At 42.0% G+C, this 24,393-nt stretch overlaps 1 protein-coding gene across 7 annotated transcripts in view; it reads right to left on the bottom strand.

Moving 5' to 3' along the window:
• Positions 1-348: 348 nt before the first annotated feature.
• Positions 349-24,393, bottom strand: part of LOC112543864 (cytosolic beta-glucosidase) — a 97,232-nt gene continuing 73,187 nt past the window's right edge. For all 7 annotated transcript variants that reach the window (XM_075930646.2, XM_075930653.2, XM_075930642.2 and 4 more), the window contains one exon: positions 349-759. In XM_075930646.2, coding sequence (XP_075786761.2) covers positions 548-759 — 212 coding nt within the window. In that variant the 3' untranslated portion in view covers positions 349-547. The remainder of the gene's footprint in view (positions 760-24,393) is intronic.

Raw genomic sequence — 24,393 nt, 5'->3', positions numbered from 1 at the left:
GGTCCCTATGTTGAGACCCAGAATAGTGGACAAGCCTGAGTCCCTCTCCTCCCCTTATAGGAGTGTACATATAAATCCCTTATATTTTTGTTGATTTGCTTTCTTCATTTGTTAATGCTTTCTGTAGAATTGTTGTCACTACAAACCTTTTCCTTTGCTTTGGGGCTTTCACACCCTCAGGACAAAGAAAAGCATACGAATACAGGACTAAGTGGCTGTAAAATTACAAGATCTGACAGGAAAGTCTTAGGCAGGTGAAACTACTTTTAGCTTATATTTAAAACTGATTAGATTTGAAGGTGACAAAAGTTCCTTTAAACATACAGTTTAAAACATAGTTGCCAAATCCACTGCAAAGTAACTTGCACTTTATTTCTTTCCTGCTTACATAAAGAAAACCATGTATTCCTAACTGAACCTGTCAGGTTAGTTAATATACAACCTCCCTCTCCAGATTAGTCAGCATTTTCTAAACTATTCTGTTTTAAAAAAAATTACATACAGCTTCTTCGAAAGGAGCCAGCTGTAGGTACCAAATGGCAGGTCATTACAGCTCTTCAACTGATTTTGTACGTCTGTTGTTGGAGATAACTTTGGCGTATTCTATTGCTGATCTGTAAGGAACACGAGGGAGAGCTGGGTTTTCAAAGTCAACATGGAAGAGTCCAAATCGACAGCTGTATCCACAAGTCCATTCAAAGTTGTCAAGGAGGGACCACACAAAATATCCTTTAAGATGGACGTCATCAAGAGAGATGGCTGAAATTAATATAACAAATATAACCTTACAAATATATAGTTTGTAATTAACTGATTTTTTTAATATTCCACTTTGATAGTACCTGTAATGGCAAAAACTATATAAATATTGATACTGACAACCTAAGAAAAGATATATTTTTTGCCAGAGAAGTAGCTCGTGGAACTGGTCTGCCTTTCCATTCCTGGAGCACCCCAGGCAGTAAGGTAAAGAGAAGCATTGGCAGAGCTGGATAGGACAGTGGTTTACTGTGAAATGTTAGGTCCTGTACACTGCCATCGGTCTCACACCTTCATACAAAACACGCTAAATTACAAAAAAGACACTGGCCTTTTCTCTACTTACCAGGAGTTCAGTGCTGTGGATATTGATCTCCCGAGTTTGATTTAGCAGGTCTAATATGGAACCTGTCAAACTGACCACTGATCACACCCCCATCAACTCCAGTACTCTACTCAGACATGGAGGAAGGGAAGTCAACAGGAGAGTTTCTCCCATCGACCTCCCGCAGTAGGGACGCTGTGGAAATTCTAAGTAAGATACATTGACTTCATCTACACTATTCATGTAGCTGGCCTTGCATATCTCAGTTCTACTTTGTCCCCTAGTATAGACCTAGCCTTTATGTGGAACTCTGTATGGCAAGACAATAGGAGCCTCTTTGACGGAATTCTACCAAGCTAGCTCAAAGGTGAATACAGGACAATGTCCAACCTTCACTATTTAAAATGTCTTACTTTCTTAAACTAGAAAGGCTACGAAAGTTAAAAATATTCTTCCAACAGTTCCTTATAAAACAAAATCCTTAAACCTAGAACATGAGCAATGCTCTGGCCTCTTTTCACGGCTAAGAAATCCAACACCTCCGAAATGATTCTTTGAGTTTGGGTCTTGGTTCTCTCATTACATACAGTATACATGCATTGTTGAGTAAAGTTGCACACTTGTGCATAAATGTGATCACATAACATACAACAGAAGGAAAAGAATGTGAACAATTTATTTTTGAAACAATATTTTAAATCCCAAATTCTTCAATAAGCAATATGAGTATTTCCAGAACTAAATCTAATGTTACCATTCATTGTTTGACCTGATGCATACACATACATGAGAGGAAAAAGGCTGAAAAAATAATCAGTGATAATTTTGTTTGACTAGTTGGTGGTTTTCTTGAATAAAATATGAAGAGAAATTGCATGAAAATTGATAATGCACATATAACTTGGATAATCAAAAAGCAAGCAAAAATTAAGTATACGAAAACCTGGATTCCTTTGATTGGTTTAACTGGGAAGATAAAACAAAACTAATCTGCTTCTTTCTTCCATATTCCTGGAACCATAATTGTCTGTGTCACTAATTATACATTTGCATAATTTTTGAACAAAATGTAACAGAAAAATCAGTGTATCAACAATAAACACTATTTCTCCTGTAAAGCAAAGGGAAGGATAGGAAAAAGTAATCTTCTAAATTGCCACTAGTTCCACAGTAGTCATGAATATTCAGAAGCAATGGTGGGAACATGCCTCTACTTTTTGTCACAGAGAAATGTTTAGGTATAAGAATTGCTTAGGTACGATACAGAAAGAGTCTGACATAGTCTATGAACTCCACAATGCTGTGCTATTGTTAGGGAATAAACCACCGAGGAACCTACTGTACATGTCTTTCTGCATCCAACAGACAAAATAGGGAATGAAACATCATCATGTGACTTGTCAATTTGATTTATGAGGTACCTAAATCTTGAGCTGGGGGGGAGGGAGAAATGTGTGTATGAAATCTCTGCTCAAAACAGCATTGCATACAAAGATAACTATGTCTGACAGGGATAGCTGTTGGTCCAAGGAAGCTGGAATAAATGTGATAAGCACCGTTCTTCTTGTGTTTCTAGTGCTTTTGACTTAAAACTATTAAAAGGGAGGGGGAGGGGAAGACAACTCAAATAAAGAGATGAGACGCAAAAATAATATCCAGGGTGAACTTTTGATACACTGCTGCCTTGATAATAGGACATTCTCCAATAGTGAATTTCATGCCGATACTTTGATTAGAAAACACATTAGGAGCTCATTATTTCTAAGCCTTGAGCGTGTTTTCCCAACATTCCTAGTTAAAGAGTGCACTCTCTATACTACACACACTGTTAAAGGTTTGGGGATTTTTTCTTTTCTTTTCTTTTCTTTTCTTTTCTTTTCTTTTCTTTTCTTTTGGGTGAGGGGTAAAAGATAATCCCCCCCAAAGTTCAATAAAGAGTATTTTCACTGCAGTTTCAAAATACAAACACCTCATACTTCTAACAATTATGATTAATTTGACTCTCACCACCTTTAGAGCACAGGATACATCTTTTAGATACATCTTTTTACACAGGTCTCCTCCAGTTTTTAAAGGGCTGGTAAGCTTTTGTTTACCTGGGATATGTTTTTACACTGGACTCACCTAAACCAGTTAAGAGAGAACAGACCACGACTGGATAGCAACTGCCTCTTCTAATCTTTGCTGTGCTTTCTAGATTCTATGATGTCAGCCATGATATAAATAGACATAGATCTGTCTGCCCCCAGAATGCCATTAATCACCATAACTGGAAGTTGTGCTAATTACTCTGCCAATGTGGGTGGCCACAATAGCTGAAGGAGATCCTTTAGGTGTACTGCCAAGTATCTAATTTGTCTTGTCATTTTTCACATTAACTGTCTGTTCCTTGTAGGGTCACTTCTCTGTACTCATTTTTCCTCAATAGCTATGCTACCTTTGACACCATAAGCCACCTACCTCTCCACAAGAGCCTCTCATCCTTGGGTGTCTGTGACACTGGCTACTTACTCCTTTACCTAGCTGACAACTCCTTCACTGTTACTATTAATTGGCCCTTTCTGCCTCTACTGGAATTTCCCAGGCTCTGTCATCATCTCTCTCTCTGAAGTCATCCCTGGGTGACTTTGTTCCCACAGTCTTTTTTATCTCCACAAGCTAATTACTCTTAAATAAACTTCGCTACCCCTGACATTGGTCCAGGCTTATATCACATATCTCTGTGATATCTTCTCCTTTCCACCACTTTCCACCACTTTCTATGGCTAAAAATGAAAATGCAGGCTTTGCTTCCAGCTTTATGTATCATTAACTACCCTCCAAACCACGGAAACTTGCAACCATGAGGTAATTTGCCTTAACATTTGGTTAGATCCTGGAAGTGAAGAGAAAAACCAAAGGAGACCACTTCTTTCTCTACAATATTGCTAGCTTCTATCACTTCCTCCTCATCCCTACTGCATACAGTTTGTTTCACCTCTTAGTTCTCGCTCTCACCTGAACCACTGTAAACTCCTCCTCTCCAGTCTCCATCATCCTTCACTCCTTCTTCAATCAAACCATTGTTTCTGCTCCAGCTATAATAAACCTCATTCCTATAAGCCCTCAATTGGCTCCCATCAACTCACTCAGTTTTCTATGGTTTGCTAAAGTCTTTTGGGGACCATATCAGAAAAGAGAGTGTGAATGTATTTGTTCAGTATATAACTGTTCTTTGAGCCAATTTGATCAATACATTTGACACAATTAATACTTCAAAACAATATCAGCAATCTGTGTGTTCATACCAGGCAATTAAAGGATTTCCTAGGCTTTGCTTTCATTTAGTTTGTGTCTTCATTAATGTGCTATAGGATTTCTTTTTGCATGCTGCATTCTATGCTAATCACTTTTTCTTCTCTTGTAAAAATTACATCACTAACAATTTTTAACCTGGATGTCAAACTCCCAGTCCACAGTTACAGTTACAGTTCACTTGATGTCTTTAGCAAATTTTCCAAAACAGATTCAGATTCAGTAGAATGAATGTATAAAGTTTCTAGCCCTTATGGTTGCAAAGAAAGACTTCTGAATATAAACTGATTAAACGTTAGTATGTGTGGATCTGGGCCCATATCAATTTACTACTTCCCTGAGACACCAACTCGACTGTCACTCAGAATTGAAGCACTTAAAATCTGCAGCTGGTTGTTCAAAGTAGATTTAAAATACCATTATTGACAAACATTTTACATTTTCCTCTACCTCCTGTCTTCTATTACAAGTGATACAGTGAAGTTAAACACATAAGCATCAATCAACAGGGTTAATGAGGAGTACCAGGCACTACCTTAAGATAACATTTTAGCATGTTATTCTGAGACTGACAACTTTACAGCATCTAATGTCTGCAAAAAGACAAGCAAAAGATTTGTGAATATGAAAGCATACATTTACAATTAACTACTCAGCATATTAATATAGAAAGAGCAGGGGACAACATTGGATGCAATGCAATAAATCTGTTATTAGAATTCTCCAGCTTTTATCAGTTTAAGGGCTTAACTGGCAATCAGTGAAAAGGCTCCAGCCATTCTCATGTGCTGCCCGAATAGTGAAGACTCAAAACTAATGACTGGCAAGAACTTCATGCAGTCACTTGCTGTATGGAATGTGTCCTGAAGCTCCAACTAGGTAGCACTGACTTTCAGAGATGATGTGCACAAGTACACTTGAAAAACGGCCCATCATACATGCACAGTAATGAGGGTTTACTGGTGGGGAGAGGGGAAAGGGAATAGATTGGCTGCTATAATGCACCCATTAAGGATAAGTTTGATAGTGTGCTTCTTGTGACATTTGATGTGTTTAATGCCAAATATCTATATCTATATCTATATATATTAGAGTGTGTGTGTCTGTCTCTGTATCTGTGAGTCCATTTGTTCAAGAACTCCTCCTAAACCGTAAGAGTTAGGACCACCAAATTTGGTATGCAGCTTCCTCTTGCCCTAACTTAACCAAGGTCAGTGTTTGGCTGTGCCTAGAAAATGGGAAGTGCCAGGAATGGGAATGTTTTGCATAACATGGAAAGGGAGGGGCCAGAGAGAAGAGGGACGTGATACTGAGAGTGGCCACTAGGGGCAGCTGAAGCACAAATGAGAGTGGCCAGCAGGGATGGGGCTCCACCAGATAAAGAGTCCCATAGCCAGAGCTTACCCCCACACCGCATGAAGACATTGTAGGCTGTGTGGGTGGGGTGCTGGAGGAGTGTGCAGGCCCCGGAGCCTGCCCCCTCTCCACACAGCTTGAAGGCCACGGGGATGCACTGGAGGGGGCAGTCTCAGAGCTCAGACTCTTCAGACAGCCTGCAGGCTGCGGGACAGGGGGGGGAGGGGAGTGGGGCTACTAGAGGGAGGACAGCCCCTGGAGCCTCGGCTCCTCCCCAGACAACCTGTAGGCATGGCGGGGGGGGGGGGGGAGTAGGAGGCTCTGGCGGCCAGGGGCAGACCATGAAACCTGTCTAGCCCCCTTTAGCTCCACCCCAAACAGGCTGAAATATGGAGTGGGCGGCTGGAGATGGGGATAATCCCTGGAGCACCACTTTTCACAGACCAGCTGCAGGTTAGGGGGTCATGTGGAGACCAGGACCAGCTCACAAAGTGCCACTCCCCTAAGCAAGGACCATCAGGGGCAGCAGCAGGCCAGAGGCTGAACCCCCTAGACAAGCTGGAACCCCAGTCCCCACCTGACATGTGTGCAGACCTGGATCACACGCTCCTGGGAGAAGCTGCCCTGTGGGGAGCACATTCCCAACCCCTCAGGAGGAGCCACTGGCCAGGGAATACTACCACGGACACATGGGAGGAGCTGCCACTGAAGCAGTGTCACCCTCACTGCCATAGGTGGCCCAGGTAAGCACACCCCCCAACTCCCAGCCCCCTGCCCTGAGTTCTGCACTTCCCATCTGCTTTGATTTCTGTACCCCACCTCCTTCCCCCTGCACTGAGCTCCCCTGCCTTGAGCACCCCAGCACCTTTCAACCCTCTGCCCAAGCTACCCATCTCCTACTATTCCTTACCCCCAATCCTTCTCTCCAGCCTTCATTTTTTAAAAATACAATCAATGAAATAAATTGTGCATATTTTTCATTTATTCCTCCCCCGCAAAAAAATTACTTCAAAAGAGACCCAAGCAACATCAGATACATCTGCTAGTATATATATAAAGCAATTTAAGGTAATCCTAGTTTAGAGTGCCTTTATAGCGACGCACAGCTTTTTTAGGTGTTATTACTAACACATTAACAACACTAGATGATGCCCAACCAGGATATTTCTGTACTGAATATTTAATTGTAGAGGTTACACTTTCATAAACCAATAAGATCAAAGGGATCAGTTAAAATCATTGCAGAAACTGGCCTGGTTATAATATTTGTTCTGACTGTGCTCATTAGTTGCCAGTCAATTCATATTATTTTGGGATTGTTTTAAAGCTTTAAGCAATGATTGGGGTGGTCTTAGCCAGTACAGTTGGCAACACTGTGACCCCATCTAAGTGTGTAAGAGAGGGGCACTCATTCATGTGGCAACATGAAATATGAAAACATATTTGAAGTCTTACTTTCAGTGCAAGTCTTCCAGTCATGCAGTTCTCATATGCTCACCAACTGAGCATCAAAATTTACACTTGTCTAGTTTCAATGTATATTTTAAACCAAATACAATTATTAAATTGCACTCACGAAAGTATTTATCTTCTGTTGAAAGCCCACAAATGCTGACCACCACCAACCAAATGTATTCCTTTAAATTAGAAGGAATAGGGCTCTCAAGCAATTAAAAACATTAATTGGATGATTTAAAAAACTTAACTGTGATTAATTGTGCGATCAATTGCACTGTTACACAGTAATAGAATAGCATTTATTTAAATATTTTTGGATATTTTCTGCATTTTCAAATTATGGATTTCTATTACAACACAGAATACAAAGTGTACACTGCTCAATTTATCTTTGTATTACATATATTTGCACTGTAAAAAATAAAAGAAATAGGATTTTTCAATTCACTTAATATAAGTTGAACCTACAAATGTAGAATTATGTACCAAAAACTGCACTGAAAAATAAAACAATGTAAAACTTTTGAGCCTGTAAGTCCACTCAGTCCTGTTTCTTGTTCAGCCAATTTTTCAAAGTTTGTTTACATTTGCAGAAGATAATGCTGCTTGCTTCTTATTGACAATGTCCCTTGAAAGCAAGAACATGGCACTGTTGTAGATAGTATCACAAGATATTTACCTACCATGTGTGCTAAAGATTCATATGTCCATTCATGTTTCAACCATCATGTGACGGGCCGCCAGCGACCCGCATGGGAGATGGCCTGGGCCGTTGGGCTGCGGAAAGTGGCGGTGCGGCCCAAGCCCCTCCCACCGGCCCCGGCATGGGCGGGGGAGGCCGGCGGGGCCGCGCTCAGCCTTCACGGCTGTGCTGGCAGGGAACTGCTGGGCCCTCCCCGGAGGCCACGCTGGGCGGGGGCTGGGCGGGAGCTGGGCAGAGCCATGCATCTGGGTGGCTGCTGAGAAAGTCGGTGCGCTGCCAGGAGGGGAGGAGACCCGGGCGGCGTCCGGCGTGGCGGGCCATGTTAAAAAGGCTCGCCGCCAGCGCGGGGGGGCAGCCTCCTCAGAGGCAGGTAGGAGAATCCCCGAGCGCAAAACAGACCCCGAGCGGCATCGAGGCCAGCAGGCAGCCTGGCCTCGGCCCCGGGGTTCCCGGGACAGCCACCGCAGCTTGCGGTCGACCAGTCCCATCTCTGACGGAGATTGGACCCCTCCCCGCTGGCCCTGGAAGGAACGGACCAGCAGAGATCGGACCCAGCGCAGGGAACGGACCTGCAAGACATCGCCAGAGCGACCCCAGACCCGGACTCCTGAACCAGGGTAGGCCCCAGGAACCGGGACGACGGTACGAAGGTACCGGGGAAGGGAGGAAGAAGCCCGGGGCGGGGCCATTTTGGCGTCCGTGGGTAGACGGGTTACGGCAGGAGTGACCCCCATCTACTGCGTCGTGGCACGAGTAAGCCCCAACACTTAGGGCCCCAGGCTGGGACCCAGAGAGAGGGTGGGACCGGGTCCCCCTCCCTCACCTCCGAGGAGCATTCAATCCTGGGCAGCGCCAGCTTAGGCGTGCATTAGAACCAGGTGCCAACCAAATGAAAGGAGACTAGACTGAGGGCTCAGGCCCCACCCTGCAGGGACGGGTGACAGCTGCAGGGTCCGCTGACCCCCCCATCCCCTCCTGGGAGAGGGTGATCGCACCCAAAGTGTCCGGGATTGTAAGCAGGGGCCCAAGGCAGGATACTGGCAGACAGAGGGCAAAGGGGTTCGCCAAGCCCTCCTCTCGAGCTGGGAGGGGGTGATCGCACCCCTCACCCCTCACACACCATTCCAAAGAACATGTGTCTAGGTTGATGACAAGTTCTGTTTAATAATGATCCAAAGCAGAGCATACCAACTCATGTTCATTTTCATGATCTGAGTCAGATGCCACAATAGAAGGCTGAAGGGGTATATGAATGTTTAGCATACTTGGTATGTAAATATCTTGAAACGCTGGCTACAAAAATCCAAAGCAAACGCATGTTCTCACTTTCTGATGACATTATAAATAAGAAGCAGGCAGCATTATTTCCCGAAAATGTCAACAAACCTGTTCATCTTACCAGCTGGCTGAACATGAAATAGGACTGTGTGGACTTGTAGATGCTAGTTTTTTGAGTGCAGTTATGTAACAAAAACCCCACACATTTGTGAGTTGCATTTTCAGAATAATGAGATTGCACTACAGTATTTATAAGAGGTGAATAGAAAAATACTATTTTCTTTGCTTATCATTTTTATAGTGCAAATATTTGTTATTAATTGGCATGCTATTGTTTTACAGTATGATTAAAACTGATTAATTGTGATTAATGTATTAAGTTAATTGTGTAAGTTAACTGCACTTACTCAAAAAGGAATGCATTCAGATGTATTCTTTAAATTGCAATCAGTACTTGTTTGGAAAATACAATTCCTCATAGACTGCAAAGTGAAAAATATGAAATATGCTTCTCCTCCAGAATGTACGGGTCTAGAACATTATTGCATCTCTGTCACAAAATTCAATCATGCAGCAATGGAAAGGTACAAATCAAATATACACAAATGATATATATTGATTTAAATAGATGTTTATTAATAAGAGAATGAAAAGCAATAATAATGTAATGGTCATGTACATTATTATATCTCAACAAACTTGACCAGAGGCATAAAATTCAGCTTAATTATGCTTGGGAAAACTTTAAACTTGCAGTAGAGCTAGATCAGCAGTAATCATGGCTGACATGTAAATGTTCAATAAAGTGAACTAAAAGATTCAGGGAAAAGATCCAAGAAGAAATTTACATTCAGGAAACATTGGTTGAAACCTGGTTTGTTAGCAAAAGGGTATCATGGTGGCGGGGGGAAAGGGAGGTCAAGGAAGCCCAGGTAGAATCATGATTTTAACTCTAAAGAATATTTAAATATTTAAAATAGATTTGTCCCTTGAAGGAAACGGTAAATACTACCAAAGGAAAGTCTGTAGGAAAGCTCAAAATGCTGGACATTTACTGAAAGTCAAAAGACACTTGTTTCCATTTGTGAGGCACAGATGGAAAACATAGCATAACTACTCAATAGGTTGTAAATTCACATTGGGCTAAGTCCTAGTCACATGAAACTTAATGACAAAATACCCATTACCAAAATGGGACCAGATTTCCATCTGTGTGTCATGTCCTAACATCATCCTTCAAGGGGCTTCAAAATCAATGTATCCAGTCTAGAAAAAACATAAAGAGCTAAATCCTGCCCCCCTTATATCTCTGTTTAGTGAGGCCATGTGATCACCCTCTGAGTCTGAGTGGGAGAAACCACTATTTTGCCTCTTTCTGGAGGACCTAAGCTGGGCCACCCCTTAGGCTGGATGCAGAGAGTCAGAATAGGAAATGTAAAAGGCAAAACTGCTATCTCAGGGTATGTCTAGACTACATGGCTCCATCGATGGAGCCATGTAGATGAGCTTACTAGACATAGCAAAAGGAAGCGGCGATTTAAATAATCGCAGCTTCATTTATATCAAAATGGTCACCGCGCTGTGCCAACGATCAGCTGATCGGCACAGCGGGACATTCTAGACGTGCCATGGTCAACAAGGGAAGCCTTTGTCAACCGCTCCGGTAAACCTCGTTTCATGAGGCATACCGGAGCAGTCAACAAAGGCTTCCCTTGTTGACCATAGCACGTCTAGACTGCCCCGCTGTGCCGATCAGCTGATCGTCAGCACAGCGCAGCGGCCATTTTGATGTAAATTAAGCAGCGATTATTTAAATCGCCGCTTCTTTTTGCTATGTCTAGTAAACTCATCTACATGGCTCCGTCGACATACCTCCAGTTGGGTGAGAACCAGGGAATGAGTTGGATGCCTCTGCCTTGTTGCTGCCTCCCTCTTCCCCCACTCTGGACTGAGTTGTGCCAGCCCTATCCTTAGAAGAGGACTCCAAGGAGCTGCCAGGACTGCCAGGTGCCAAGTACCCCAAGGAGATGCAGGACTTTGGACTATGGAGCCCTATCCCTGGACTGTTGTAGGAAGTAGTCCAGGAAATCAGACTTTAGCCCAGTTTTGCTGCCAGAGCACAAGTCCACATGTTTTGATGGGATCCCTGCTGATTCAGTGGCAGAACCCACTGCTACTGGTAGGGCCCTGTGCTGGGACCAGATGGAGTAGAGTGACTGCCAAAACTCCAGCTGCCAACCACACCCCTGGAATGGGGAGCCTACCCATTTTGAGCCAAATGACCAGTGTTTGTCTTCGGTCTGTCCAGCCAGGAAGCCAGTCTATAGATTGCTATTGCATTGCCCTGTTCAGGGTTGAGACTGATAGACTGCATTTGCTATCTGCCCTAGCCAGCAGGCCACGCTAAATCATACTCCTTGTTCTGCCCTGCCCACAGGGCAAGAGCAATCAACTGTATGTGAGTCCATACTCACCAGGAAACTAGGCCAAAGACTGACTCCTTTAAAGGTTCATGAAAAATGATTCCGTAAAGCCACACTGTAACAAACAACACTCCGAACTTGACATTATCTTTTTGTCTCCTTGACACAGCTCTATTTTGCGAGCATCAATTTGATTTTAGAACAGTTATTTCCCCCACTGCCAATCAAATACAGTTAAGCTTTATTTCTAAAAGCAAGGGATGAAAACTTTGCTAGCATTCCAGCAACACTTGTTATTTACCCTACAATAACATCCCACAACCCAGGGAGTGTAGGAAGGCAAGAGGAAAATCATTTTTGGTATGAAAATAGATTTGAGTTTCAAGCCTCTAAGGAATTATTAAAACCCTAATGAATGTTTTTAATTAACTTTCACAGCATCCTTTAAAGTGAAATCATTTAGCAGTTGCAGTGGAAACCTGTTAAACAAATTACTAGTTGAACAAAACAGCTATACTTGTTAATAGGCCTTTTACTCCAACAGACTTCATACAGCCCAGTTTGGATATTCGAAGACTGCCACTGCAAGAAGTTACAAGGATTAAGTTTTGTTTTTTTAAGAGAAACATGTGCCAAATTCTTTGCTGGTGTAAATTAGTGACAGCACTAGAAAGGTACCAATTTACATCAGCAAATAAATTTGCTTGTATGCTTTGAGTTGGTCAAGAGAAAACGTTGCTGGAACAGACGTATTACTTTGACAGGTCTATGTTCTATTGTATTTTAGCTTCTGGCACACTAAAGGTATATCTATACTATGGGACAAAGTCAAATTAGGATATGCAACTTCAGCTATGTTAATTGCATAGCTGAAGTCAAAGTAGGTTAACTTGGCTTTTGGCGCTGTCTATGCTGCAGGAAGTCGAAGGAAGAACACTCTTCCTTCGACTTTCTTTGCTCCTTGTGAAAGCAAGGTTACCGGCATTGACCGGAGTGCTCCCTCTCACTTTAAATCAGCTGTCTTAACTAAGACCTCTAATTTGAACCCTGGAAGATCTACAGTGGCAGTTTCAATCTTCTTTTATAGTATAGACGTACCCTAAATTTTTTCAACTAACCAGTGTAAACAAGACATGCCACAATGTCATTCTTTTATCTGGTATACTATATCATGGATTGCATAGTCAGGGTTGCGTTTAAGCACAGGAAATATTTAACTGAATTTTATAACAGACTTATTCCTTTACCTCAGCCACAACTAATCTTCTGCTCTTGCAAAATCTCTCACAATTAGTAAAATTCTGCAAGACTTGCAATCTCTGTTCAGTAGGCATAGTGAACTGCTTCTCGCCCCAGGAGGGACAGAGAGGTCACCTTTGGAGCAGGGCAAAGGTTATTACTGGCAGGGCAGCCAAAACACTGTGTTTCTTTTCATAGCCTATGGATTGCAGATATATTCAAGACTTCAGGAAAAAAAACCCAGCAAGCATGCAGCATATTCATATCTCCTATCTATCCCTGTCTCTCTTACATTAGAACAAGATTTGCCTTTGTTGCATACAGAACTGATGTTATCCTAGATGGGTTTACTCAGTGTATGCACACATACACAGAGAGAGAGAGATTTATAAACATAATGTATATTAGTAAAACAAAGGTTCAGGAAAAGATTTATATTTAAATAAAGACATTTTTCATATAACTTTAATCTTTCTTTCCAATTATAACCATCCAACAAGCTTAGCTGATTTAAGATCAGGAGTGAAACAATTGAAAGTGGACTTTCCAGAACTGAAACTGAATATGAAATGGATGCAGTAGAATACTGCCATCTCCAGTGTACACTTCATGTACAGTATACATAGTGTACATTATATTCACACCTGTGCATAAGAACTGAGAGAAAGGGAGGATGAAGAATAAATGAAAAGCACAAATGAGCTGTGATAAGACACAGATTTTGAAGGGAAATGCTTGTGAAGGCCTACAGATATATTTCTGTCTTTGATCACAGATTTATTGTTTTATTATTCTTAGTATAAATTCCCACAGAAAATAAAAAAATTATGTTAACACAAAGTTAAGTTGACAAAGTGAAATTTTCATTGTCATGTAATGGTCAATTAAGAGTTTCACTGTAAACTTTGTGCTTCGTCACATAAGCCATTTCATCCTTTATATGCACTCAAGAAAACCCCCATTGCCTCTACCTCTCCACCCAATTGCCATTCCAAACTTCACTACTTCTTGCATAAAGGCATGACAGATATTTTGGGAGATAATATAAATCTCCTCTCAACCTACCTGGATATGTCAGGAGTATGGTCTCATGCGCAGGAGTAGGGTCTCATGTGAAGAGCAAGTGAGTTGTGGCTTGAATGAAAAATTAGGTGGACTCCAGCCTACATTGCACTAATGAGGTTCTATTGTCCATCCATGGAGCGAGGTGTTGATTATATATGTATCAAGCTGTTATTTAGAATATAAGAAGGGTTCTTCTGCCCATGTAGAGTGGGCAAGAGAAGGAGGGCAGAGTTAAGGCTGGAGAGATAATGGGTGTGCATGAGAAGTGTGGCTTGTCCTTATGTGCACAAAGACATTAGAGGCTGTTTAACATAATATGCAGAGAAGGAGTGGGTTGGGGAGGCATTAAAAGTTTTGCATCTAAATTCAAAATGCTGACTTTAATAGTGAACAATAAATTAGACATGAGCTTGCAAAATCGGGCTGCATAAACAAATACATCACCTGTCAGAGCAATGAGGCAACAGTCACTCTCTATGCAGCTCTGGGGCAAACACTGTCTTGTTTTCTGGGTATGATGTTTCCAAAAAGACATTGAGAAATTGGATGGAACTTAGAGAAAAACAAAAATGATCTGGAATGGTGAGAATGACTTATGGGGAAAGCTTTAAAAAAAAGACAGATATGTACAGCTTGGTGAAATGATGACGGAGGCTGAAAGAGAGGAAACGGTTTGCAAATAATTGAAGGGTGTAAATACAAAAGAGGGGGGACCTTATTTTGTGTGGTACATTGAAGTAGAAGTAAGAAAAATAGGATGAAATTAAGAAAAGAAAAAATTACACAGGATAAATTTCTTGCAGTGATACATGTTATTTGTCGAATAATTTCCCAAGGAAAATTATCAAAACTCCACTCTTAGGGTCTTATAATATTAGAGTTCTAGTTTTAAAAGTCTGTTCAATGGGACAGTCCCTTTTATAACATCACTGCTAAAAAAGCCATTAGAGTCTCAAAGCAATATGTGATTATATAATTTAAAACCCTATCACTGACATTATAGTGGGTGTCAGAGACGAAGGCAGGTGAGGACCAACAGCAGTGTGCAGACTGTAGAATTTGGGGTCTGTTTACTTCAGCTCTAATGGCTGGGGTAGAATGTGTAAAAAAGGCAGTCATTCTGAAACTCATGGTGACCTAAGATTCATTGGGCTGGTTGGCAAAGAACTGCAAACAGAAGAGATCTACCATTTGTAAGTCTCCGCTGGTGTGAGAACCCAGAAGCACTTTTCCCCCATTTTGTGCAGAAGTAAGACAGTTGGGACAGATCTCTGGCTCTGAACTTTGCCATCGCTATTCATTCAAGATGTAATCTTTAGACTGCTTTCTGCAATACACTGTGCCTGGAAATAATGTTGAAGGCCACATGGAAGCTTCAGCTGCTGTAGCACGAGGATTCTTACTCATTTAGCTGTATTAGTCCAACTAGGCACTATTATGTAACACCAGACTAGAGCTTCATTGAAGGCACAGGCTCTACTTTTTTTCAAGCAGCCATGCTATTTTGTGTGATTTCTTATATAGAATATATGAAAATTATATCTCCATAAATACAGACTCTCTCTACATATATTTAAGCTTTTCATAATATACCTTATGAAATTTCCTATTAAGAAAGTGAGTATACAAAGAACGATATGTTATTATAAGTCAGCATCATGATCTTTTGATTATAATGCTTTTTTAATTTTTTAAAAAATGTGTGGACTGTAATTCACACCCCCTTCTTTTTTTAATTGAAATGTTTTTGTCATTGCTTAACCAAAGGGCCCCCAAAACAACTGTGACCATGAATTTCTATAAACTTTGTTCTTTGCTTAAATCATTGTGTGTCAAATATCACCCAAACCCCAATAAATCTGGCAAGACAGAACTTTAGCAGTGCAAACAATGCTTTACTGACGGGAGAGATTTATGATTTACAAACAGCCTTATTTAATTTACAGTTTTTCACTATGCAGAACTGCTGGCATAGTGAAGGCAGTCCAAAGTGTGCCATCTATATCACATTCCAAAGTCAGAGGAATATTTCTAATGAGTGAAACAAATACCAACTGGGCAGGGAAATTTCCATGCATTCTTTCCATTAAAGAGCGTAAGATGAACGTTTGATCCTGATCCTTTTTTTTAGCAGCCATCTCAGTTTCTTCTTTTCTCTGGATGTGACCGAGCGTAACATGTAGCTGCATAATTCACACGTCACATTAACCCCTTGAGCACAACACAAGAAAATGCCTCTCTTGCCACTTGTTAAGCTCTTCTGCTCTACCTTTATTTTATTTCTCTCCTATAATTTTTTCCACTCCATTTTTTCTTTAAAAGAGTATTCAGTGGTTCTGTGGTGCTCCCAGCCAATTTCCTATTGTGTGTATGTGCTGACTAACAGCCAGGGATGCATAAACTGAAAGTAGACTATAAAATTACCGTAAAAATGATCTTTAAAGGCTTCACTTTTATAAAATAAAATAGTGCAACAACAAAAAATTCCTCCCAGCAGGGGATAATCAGTAGAAACCACATTTAATTGTAACACTGTTGTAGGGAAATTGTATGGAGAAGTAAGCCTTCTTTTCAAGCATTTATAGATATGAAGAATTTAATTACCCTTTAGATTGAAACTCTTATTTTTTATTTTTATTTCTTCTTCCAAAGATATTTTTTGCAAAGTTTGGCAAAACTCCATTTGTCTAGTTTTTTTATTATTACAGCATGAAAAAGGAGTAAAAAAGGTATTTTTCCAACTCAAATCTTTCAAATTGTTCTGTGCACAGAATTATATAATCATATAACCTAAGATAAGTAAGATTTATAATATCTTGTTTATCCCATGACCCATGAGAGGGTACACCCTGCAATATATATTCTACTACCTTTGCCAGGTTTATTTTCAAAGACTCAGAAATGGGGATTCTCTAGCCCTGTGCACGCAAATTATTCCAATCTAATAGATGTAATAATTCCAAAAAATATGCTGTGTAAACATTCAATTTGTTTCACTGTGGATAAGTGCTTTTGATGTGTTTAAAGAAAAAATATTTTATATTTAATTTTTAGCTACTGTGCAGATGTAGTATGTGATTTTTTCCATTCACTGTTTTTAACACAGTAAGGATATGGCTACACCAGCTCGTTAATTTGAGCTAGGTAAGCAAATGAGGCGACTGGAGTTGCAAATGAAGCCCAGGATTTAAATATCCCGGGCTTTATTTGCATGTTCCCGTCTGGTCGCCATTTTGAAATTTCACTAGCCCGAACTCACTGCCGTGTGGTTACATGCAGCAGTGAAACGTTACTCCACGAGGAGTAATAGTTAATTTAAATTTAGGATTTAGTTCAAACTAACGTTTCACTGCCGCATGTAGCCGCACGGCAGTGAGTTCGGGCTCCTGAAATTTCAAAATGGCGACCGGACGGGAACATGCAAATAAAGCCCGGGGTATTTAAATCCCGGGCTTCATTTGCAACTCCAGTCACCTCATTTGCCTACCTAGCTCGAATTAACGAGCTAGTGTAGACATACCCTAAGAGAAAGACCATTTTATAGAGTGTATATATCTGGACTGCCATACTCTGAAATAAATGAGTGTTTATTTCAAAATGCATGCTATGTGTATAAATATCTATATCTCAGTGTGACGGGGCAGGCACATTGTCCACGCCGCCCCGCAGTGAGACGGGGAACCCAGGAGCAGCATCCACGGCCGGGACGGCTGTCGGCCTGCTGGTTCACCCGGCGCCTGCCGATGACGTCATGGGAAGTGACGGGGAGGACGCTGGGAGGGGCGGGGCCCGGAGTCACGGGACCACGCCGGCCCCGGCATCAGTAGGTGAGCGGGCCATTCAAAAGGAGACCAGCCGTGGGCAGAAGGGGGGAAGCACCTGGGACGGGAGGAAGGACCCTGGCTCACCGCGAGGCCCACGGGAGATGCGTGAACCTCAGCGGCAGATGCCCCACCGGGGGAAGGGACTCCGGGTGAGTCTGTCTCCTCACTGGGGAACGTGACGGAGATCCGGCCAGGAAGAAGCGACCCAGGGCGGGGCCGTGTACCCCGCGAGTGGAGGGTTTGGGGGAACTTAGCCCCCTCCACTGACTAGGGACTAGCGTCCCCGCCTTAGGGCCCTGGGTCGGGGCTCGGAGTGAGGGTGGGCCCGAGCCCCCTTCCCGGCGTCCTTGAGCCAGCACAGGCTCTGACACCCTATACTGTCGGCCAGAAACCTCGGTTCGGCGGAAGGTCAGGAGGCCAGTCCTCTGTTCAGGACATGGGGCCACCCGAACTCGGGGTGACCACAAGGGCAACGGGTTACACTCAGTTATATAATTTTACTTACACGTGCACCATATATGCCTGTGACTAGGGCATTTGATTAGAATCTGGAAACCAAGGTTTTGTTTCAAGTTCTACCACTGATCTGCTCCTTGACCTACAGAAAGTTACTTCACACTTTCACTGCCTCCCTTTACTCTGCTGCGAAACGGGGATTGAAATTCTTACTTTGCTCTGTACAGCGCTTTAAAATGTACACATTGAAGCTACGGCTACACTGTCGTGCTTTTCTGGAAGAGGCTATGCAAATTGAATGCTCATTTGCATATCTTCTTCCGATTCTTTTTGCAGAAGAGGTTTTTGCGCAAAAAAGCCCTGTGTAGATGCCACCTTTTTGTGCAAACCCCCGCTTTTGCGCAAGGTTCCTTCTCCCTCAGAAATTGAGGTGTACAGATCTTGCACAAAAGAGGGTTATTGCACAAAAAGGCAAAGTCTTCCCAGGGCTTTTTTGCACAAAAACCTCTTCTGCAAAAAGAATCGGAAGAAGATAAGCAAATGAGTGCGTCATTTGCATATTCCCTTCCGGAAAAGCATGGCAGTTTAGCCATAGCCTCAGATTTCTATTTATTATTTAAAATTGTGGAAGATCTTTAAAAAAGAGCAGCTTCAATGCAAATAAACCAATGTTATAGCTGAGAATTTTAACAGCGCAACTAAAACGTGTAAAGGCCCAACTCCCACAGAAATGATAAAGTAGGTAATATTTCATGTCTATGTTAGGCATAGATGTAGCATATATATGCAATGTGACTGAGTTACAAATATAGTGGGAATCATGGTTTTATGTGTCCTAATATTTGGGACTTCAAATTCTCAGCTGTAACACTGTACTATAGTAGTTCCCAACCTCTTCGAGCATACGGACCCCTTTTAAATCTATTAACATTTTACAGACCCCCCCCATAAATAACATAGCTGTTTTCAAACATTAAATTATTTAATAATCATTTAAAATGTATAATAGTTCATGTTATCTAAACACAGGTAGTGGTATTGAGAGATAATTCAGGGGGTCCATATTGAAATATAACAACTATGAGGTGCCATATATTTTTATTAAATAAAATTTTATTGGATCCACCTATCCATTTTTGCTAGTGGCTCAACTAAACCCTTCTCACCACTCAAATAGCTTTAGAATGGTTAGAGCGGGGTGATGTATTCACTAACATGACCATTTCAAAAAAGAGAAAAAAAAGGTAAAAAGTGACTGACCCGTTTATAAGCCGACTCCAGAGGATAGTCACAGCTTATCAGCTTCAGCGTGGACTGAGGAACATGCAGACTGCAGAGCACGGAGCTTCTCAGTTCCCATTGGCTGCTGTTCACTGTTCACAGCCAATGGGAGCTGAGAGGCTCTGTGCCCTGCAAGCAAACAAACTCAGACTTTGCAAGCAAATAAATGTCTCAATAGAGTAGAGCAAAGTCTGCAGCACTTCCAGGTTCACTTCCCATCCCAGCAGGGAAAACCAGTGGTATGCTAGGACTTTTTATCCACATGGAGTGTCTGCAGACTTGGAGCCTGCCAGCTTCCTGTGCCTGCCTTTCACCATTCTGGGTCAAGGGAGTGGTAGGAAGTGGCAGCCAGAATGTCCCTAGGCCTGCACTGCTTCCTCAGCTCCCATCCCCTCCATCCCCTGTCCATCCACAGAGGATATGGAGAGGGGGCTCTCATGGCCAAAGGCAGCTCCTGCCCCTGGCCAGGCACAGAGCCCTGGGGGAGTGGGAGAAAAAAAGAAAGGGAAGAGAAAAAAAAGAAGGGGGAAGAAAACTGGAGTGTAAACAGCAGCGCAGCTGACTGCGGAAGGATGGATGGTCACAAATGGTGAGCCCCAGGCAAGAATCACCTGGCGGAAAGTACCAGTCCCTCGGTGGGCCTGATCCTTACTTTTAAACTTTCCATGGACCCCCTACAGTACTATCAGGAACCACCAGGGATCTGAGGCCCACAGATTTGAGAACCATTGATGTACTACGATTGTTTTTTTCCATTTAATATTTGTAAAACTTCATAAGAGATAATACATTGTTTGCATTTTATCCAATCACTTTTGATACTTTGCTTTATTGATCAATGGGGCTTCTTTTCATTTTATCTTGACAGTATAACAGCATATACATAGAACTGCAATGACTTTGCTTCATTTTGACGTTGTAATATTCTCTCTGTATGCTTGCATTTACATCATCTTGAGACTTTGTGATGACAATATGTTTTATTAAAGCAAACAGCAAAATATTACAAAACATAATGGAAAGTAACTAGTATGAAATCTAGGTAGCAATTCATCAAGCAAGCATCCAATTGGTTCAAAACATTGATTTTTCCAAATACATAATAATTTGTCTCTACAGCCACTCCTAAATCTCTCCTGTCTCTCCCACTCACTCCTTCCACTACTGAAAGAAGTGAGCTGAATAAAGATCCAAATTCCCTTGTTTGACACTTTAATGGGATTCATGTACTAGTGCAGGAAAATGGGAATGTTAGTCGGCCCCATTGAGTGCTTAAGGGTTAAACAAGATGTATTGTGTCCAGTTCTGGACCCCCCGCTACAAAAAGAATGTGGACACACTGGAGAGGGTCTAGCGGAGGGCAACCAAAATGATTAGGGGGCTGGAGCATATGACCTATAAGGAGAGGCTGAGGGAGTTGCGTCTGTTTAGTCTGCAGAAGTGAAGAGCGAGAGGGGATTTGATAGCAGCTTTCAACTTCCTGAAGGGAGGTTCCAAAGAAGATGGAGAAAGGCTGTTCTCGGAAGTGACAGATGGCAGAACAAGGAGCAATGGTCCCAAGTTGTGGTGGGAGAGGTCCGGGATGGATATTAGGAAAATTTATTTCACTAGGAGGGTGGTGAAGCACTGGAATAGGTTACATAGGGAAGTAGTGGTGTTTCCATCCCTAGAGGTGTTTAAGTCTCGGCTTGACAAAGCCCTGGCTGGGTTGATTTAGTTGGGATTGGTCCTGCCTAGAGCAGGGGGCTGGACTTGATTACCTTGTGATGTCCAGCTCTATAGTTCTATGATTCTATAGCAGCAAGCAGACCAACCTCCTCCTCATTTCATGCATTTATACCACAGTATGGGCCACATCGGTGAGATAGACAGAGGGAATGCCCAGTTCGAAGAACCCACTGAGGCTTGGGTTTGAGATAGGCACTTCCATGCCTAGACTAAATTAGCTGCGCGCACGCTCACTGGCAGACTCATAATCCCACCACGTGAAATATAAAATCCCATCTAGGATTTTAGATGCCTGCCAAGTTAGGTGACAGTTAAGTGGGCATTTTTACGATCATAGTGGCACCTATATGTTAGACTGGAGCATCCCAATCCTTTTGTTGTCTATTTTTTTTTCTATTTTGTTGTGACATCTGATTAAAATATGACCATGTAGATAACTGTTGCAACCACTGTTATATGTTTGCAATGAATCTTATACAAAGGTTATTAAGAGAAAATGACATACTAGTACATATATATCCATGCCTCTAATTTCCACTCCAATGCATCTGATGAATTGGCTTTTACCCACAAAAGCTTATGCCCAAATAAATGTTAGTCTTTAAGGTGCCACAGGACTCCTTGTTGTTTATTAAAAGATTATGAGTGACAGGTTATACTGATTAGGATTATGCTATTTGTATGCACACATGTATCATTTGTGCATTTGCAGTTAAAAGTATTGGCTCTTTACCTATATTTCAAAATGTTTGCTCCTGGAGAAACACCCTCAAAATATTTAGGCAGCACATTTTAAAGGAACTATTCAAATTGAGTGACTCATCAAAAGGACACTTAACTCACAATGAAGCATGGGAGTCATCCATTTGTCCAGACTTTCCTGTCGCTATTCTATCTGAAGTGTGTGTAATGGATGCTGCTGTGACTAAACAAAACTAAAGGGGTTGGCAACAGCATGATTTATGTTAAGATCGGAGTTGTATATTGATCTGGGTGTGTAGCTGGCCCTTTGGGATCAGAAGAATCTTTTATTTGATGAAACTGCTACTTAAAAATCCACTCATCTAAGAATCCTCCAGTCTTATATCACCACCCAAAACACTGGAATGCCTCAGGAAAATGCTTTTATGGCTTCTTCTTAGCCAGTGTGGTAAGTTTACTTTTGTGACTGGTTTGATATATCTCATGGCAGACTATTCAACAGCATTTGAGGTGTTTATCTTCCCTACTTCTTAATAGTGTGACCTGAATTTGGTGTTCTCAGTTTTGAACCACAAAGAGCACAGTTACACTTGGTAATGTTTCCAAAGTTCCTCTATGACTTAATAGCCTTAGTCTGAATTTTTACAAGTGATTTAGGCACTCAGGACTCTAATTCCCACAGACTTTGAATGAGACTTATATTTCTAATGGCCAGACTTTAAAGCCTATGTGCGGGTATAAAACAATGTTTCTGAAAGTAGTCCATGGACCCACTCTGAGATCACTGCTACCGGGTCGCGCTGGTTTGCTTACTTATTGGCTCAACAGCCATAGAGCCTTGTGTCTCCCATTGCCTACAAATGGTGAGCTGCAGCCAATGGGAGCCGCAAGGCTCCATGGCTGCAGAGCTAGTAAGTAACCTAACCTGAGTGGCCCATTAGCAGCTGTCTCAGAGCAGGTCTGCGGACAACTTTTAAAAACACTGCTCTAGAGATGCAGACGGATGCCTACTGAGATTTTTTCAGAAGCACCTAGGTGCCTCATTCCCACTGAAATCAATTTTTCCTGATGAGATTAAAAAAAAAATAACATAATGAAGGGTGTTGGAGAACAAGTCAATATCCTTTCACATTCTAATGCCTTCAGTGCATTGGAAATCACCTTGCAGTAAGCTGAAGGACAAGGAGCTATGTGGTGCACCATACGGCAAATACAATCTAGCTAGTGTAATTCCAAGATGTTCCATTTTATAAACTCCCCAATCCCAATTAATTTGGGAAATAAAGGCTCTATTGTATTTAACTTTTCTATTATTGTACTATACGGAGTTCTGAAACAGAATGGGATATATCATGCTTGCCAATATACAAACAGATAGGCATTGATTTAACACAGCCCTTATGCATATGCATACCAATTATGGGTGTACCAACCCCACACTGGTGAGGTGAGGCTTAAGGAGTTGCTCTGGAGCAGGAAGCCATGCTCCCTTGTTCTTGCATCGCATGCTCCCAGTGGAAGAAAAACTCAATACAGAGCAACTCAGCTCAGTCTGGATGGACAAAGCAGAAAAGTTGGGTGCTGCAGTCTCCTGTAGAGAAGCTTCCAGGGCTCCAAATGGCTGGGACTGTTCTGCATAGTCAAGCTACGGGCCTTTCAACTGCAGAGGCCAAAGATGACAAGCCCCTGCTGAAAGGGGAAGATGCTCTGGAGAGTGACGCACGGGTGACACCAACACAGGTGTAGCACAGACAGAGGAACACAAACAGGGTAGGAAATGACCTGGGGAACCAGTGTAAGGGCACACCCTTCTAGACCATGTTTTGGAGCCATTATTTTGAAGGGCCCTGGCTTAGAACACAGTGGAATGGGATGAGCCTGAGTTCCCCTACCTTCAGTTACGGACTCTTGTGATCACATGACAAACATGGTAGAGAGGTTAACATTTTCAATGCAATTCTAACATGTTATGTCACAAGAAGCTCTGTTCTCTGTGGCTATGTCTACACAGCAACATTATTTTGAAATAACAAGCGTTATTTCGAAATAACTTAGTCCGCATCTACACAGCCAGCAGTTATTTCAACATGATGTCGAAATACTGTCAAGTTGAAGGACTTCTTCCTCTGACTCCGGTAACCCTCATTTTATGAGGAGTAAGGGAAGTCGGAGGAAGAGTGCTCTATTTCAAAATAAGTGCTGTGTAGACAGCACCAAAACTCGAAATAAACTATTTCAAAATAAGCTACCCAAGTGATGTAGCTCAATTTGTGTAACTTATTTCGAGTTAAGGCCTGATGTATAGACGTACCCTATGGGTCACCCCAGCACATAGAGCCTGCTCAAGGAAGTCAGAACTAGGATTTTTCAAGAGCTCAGCATTCACCTAATTCTGCTCCTATAGAAGCCAGTGGTAAAGTGTTCATTGACGTTTTTATGAGCAAAACTGTGCCAGTATTGAGCACTTTCAAAAATCCCCTCCTAAGGGCTGCAGTGGAACTG

Source organism: Pelodiscus sinensis, chromosome 4 (assembly GCF_052426305.1).
Source record: "Pelodiscus sinensis isolate ZL-2025 chromosome 4, ASM5242630v1, whole genome shotgun sequence".
Lineage (NCBI taxonomy): Eukaryota > Metazoa > Chordata > Testudines > Trionychidae > Pelodiscus > Pelodiscus sinensis.
The sequence above is the reverse complement of the archived record's forward strand: the minus strand, read 5'-3'. Positions and strand labels throughout refer to the sequence as shown.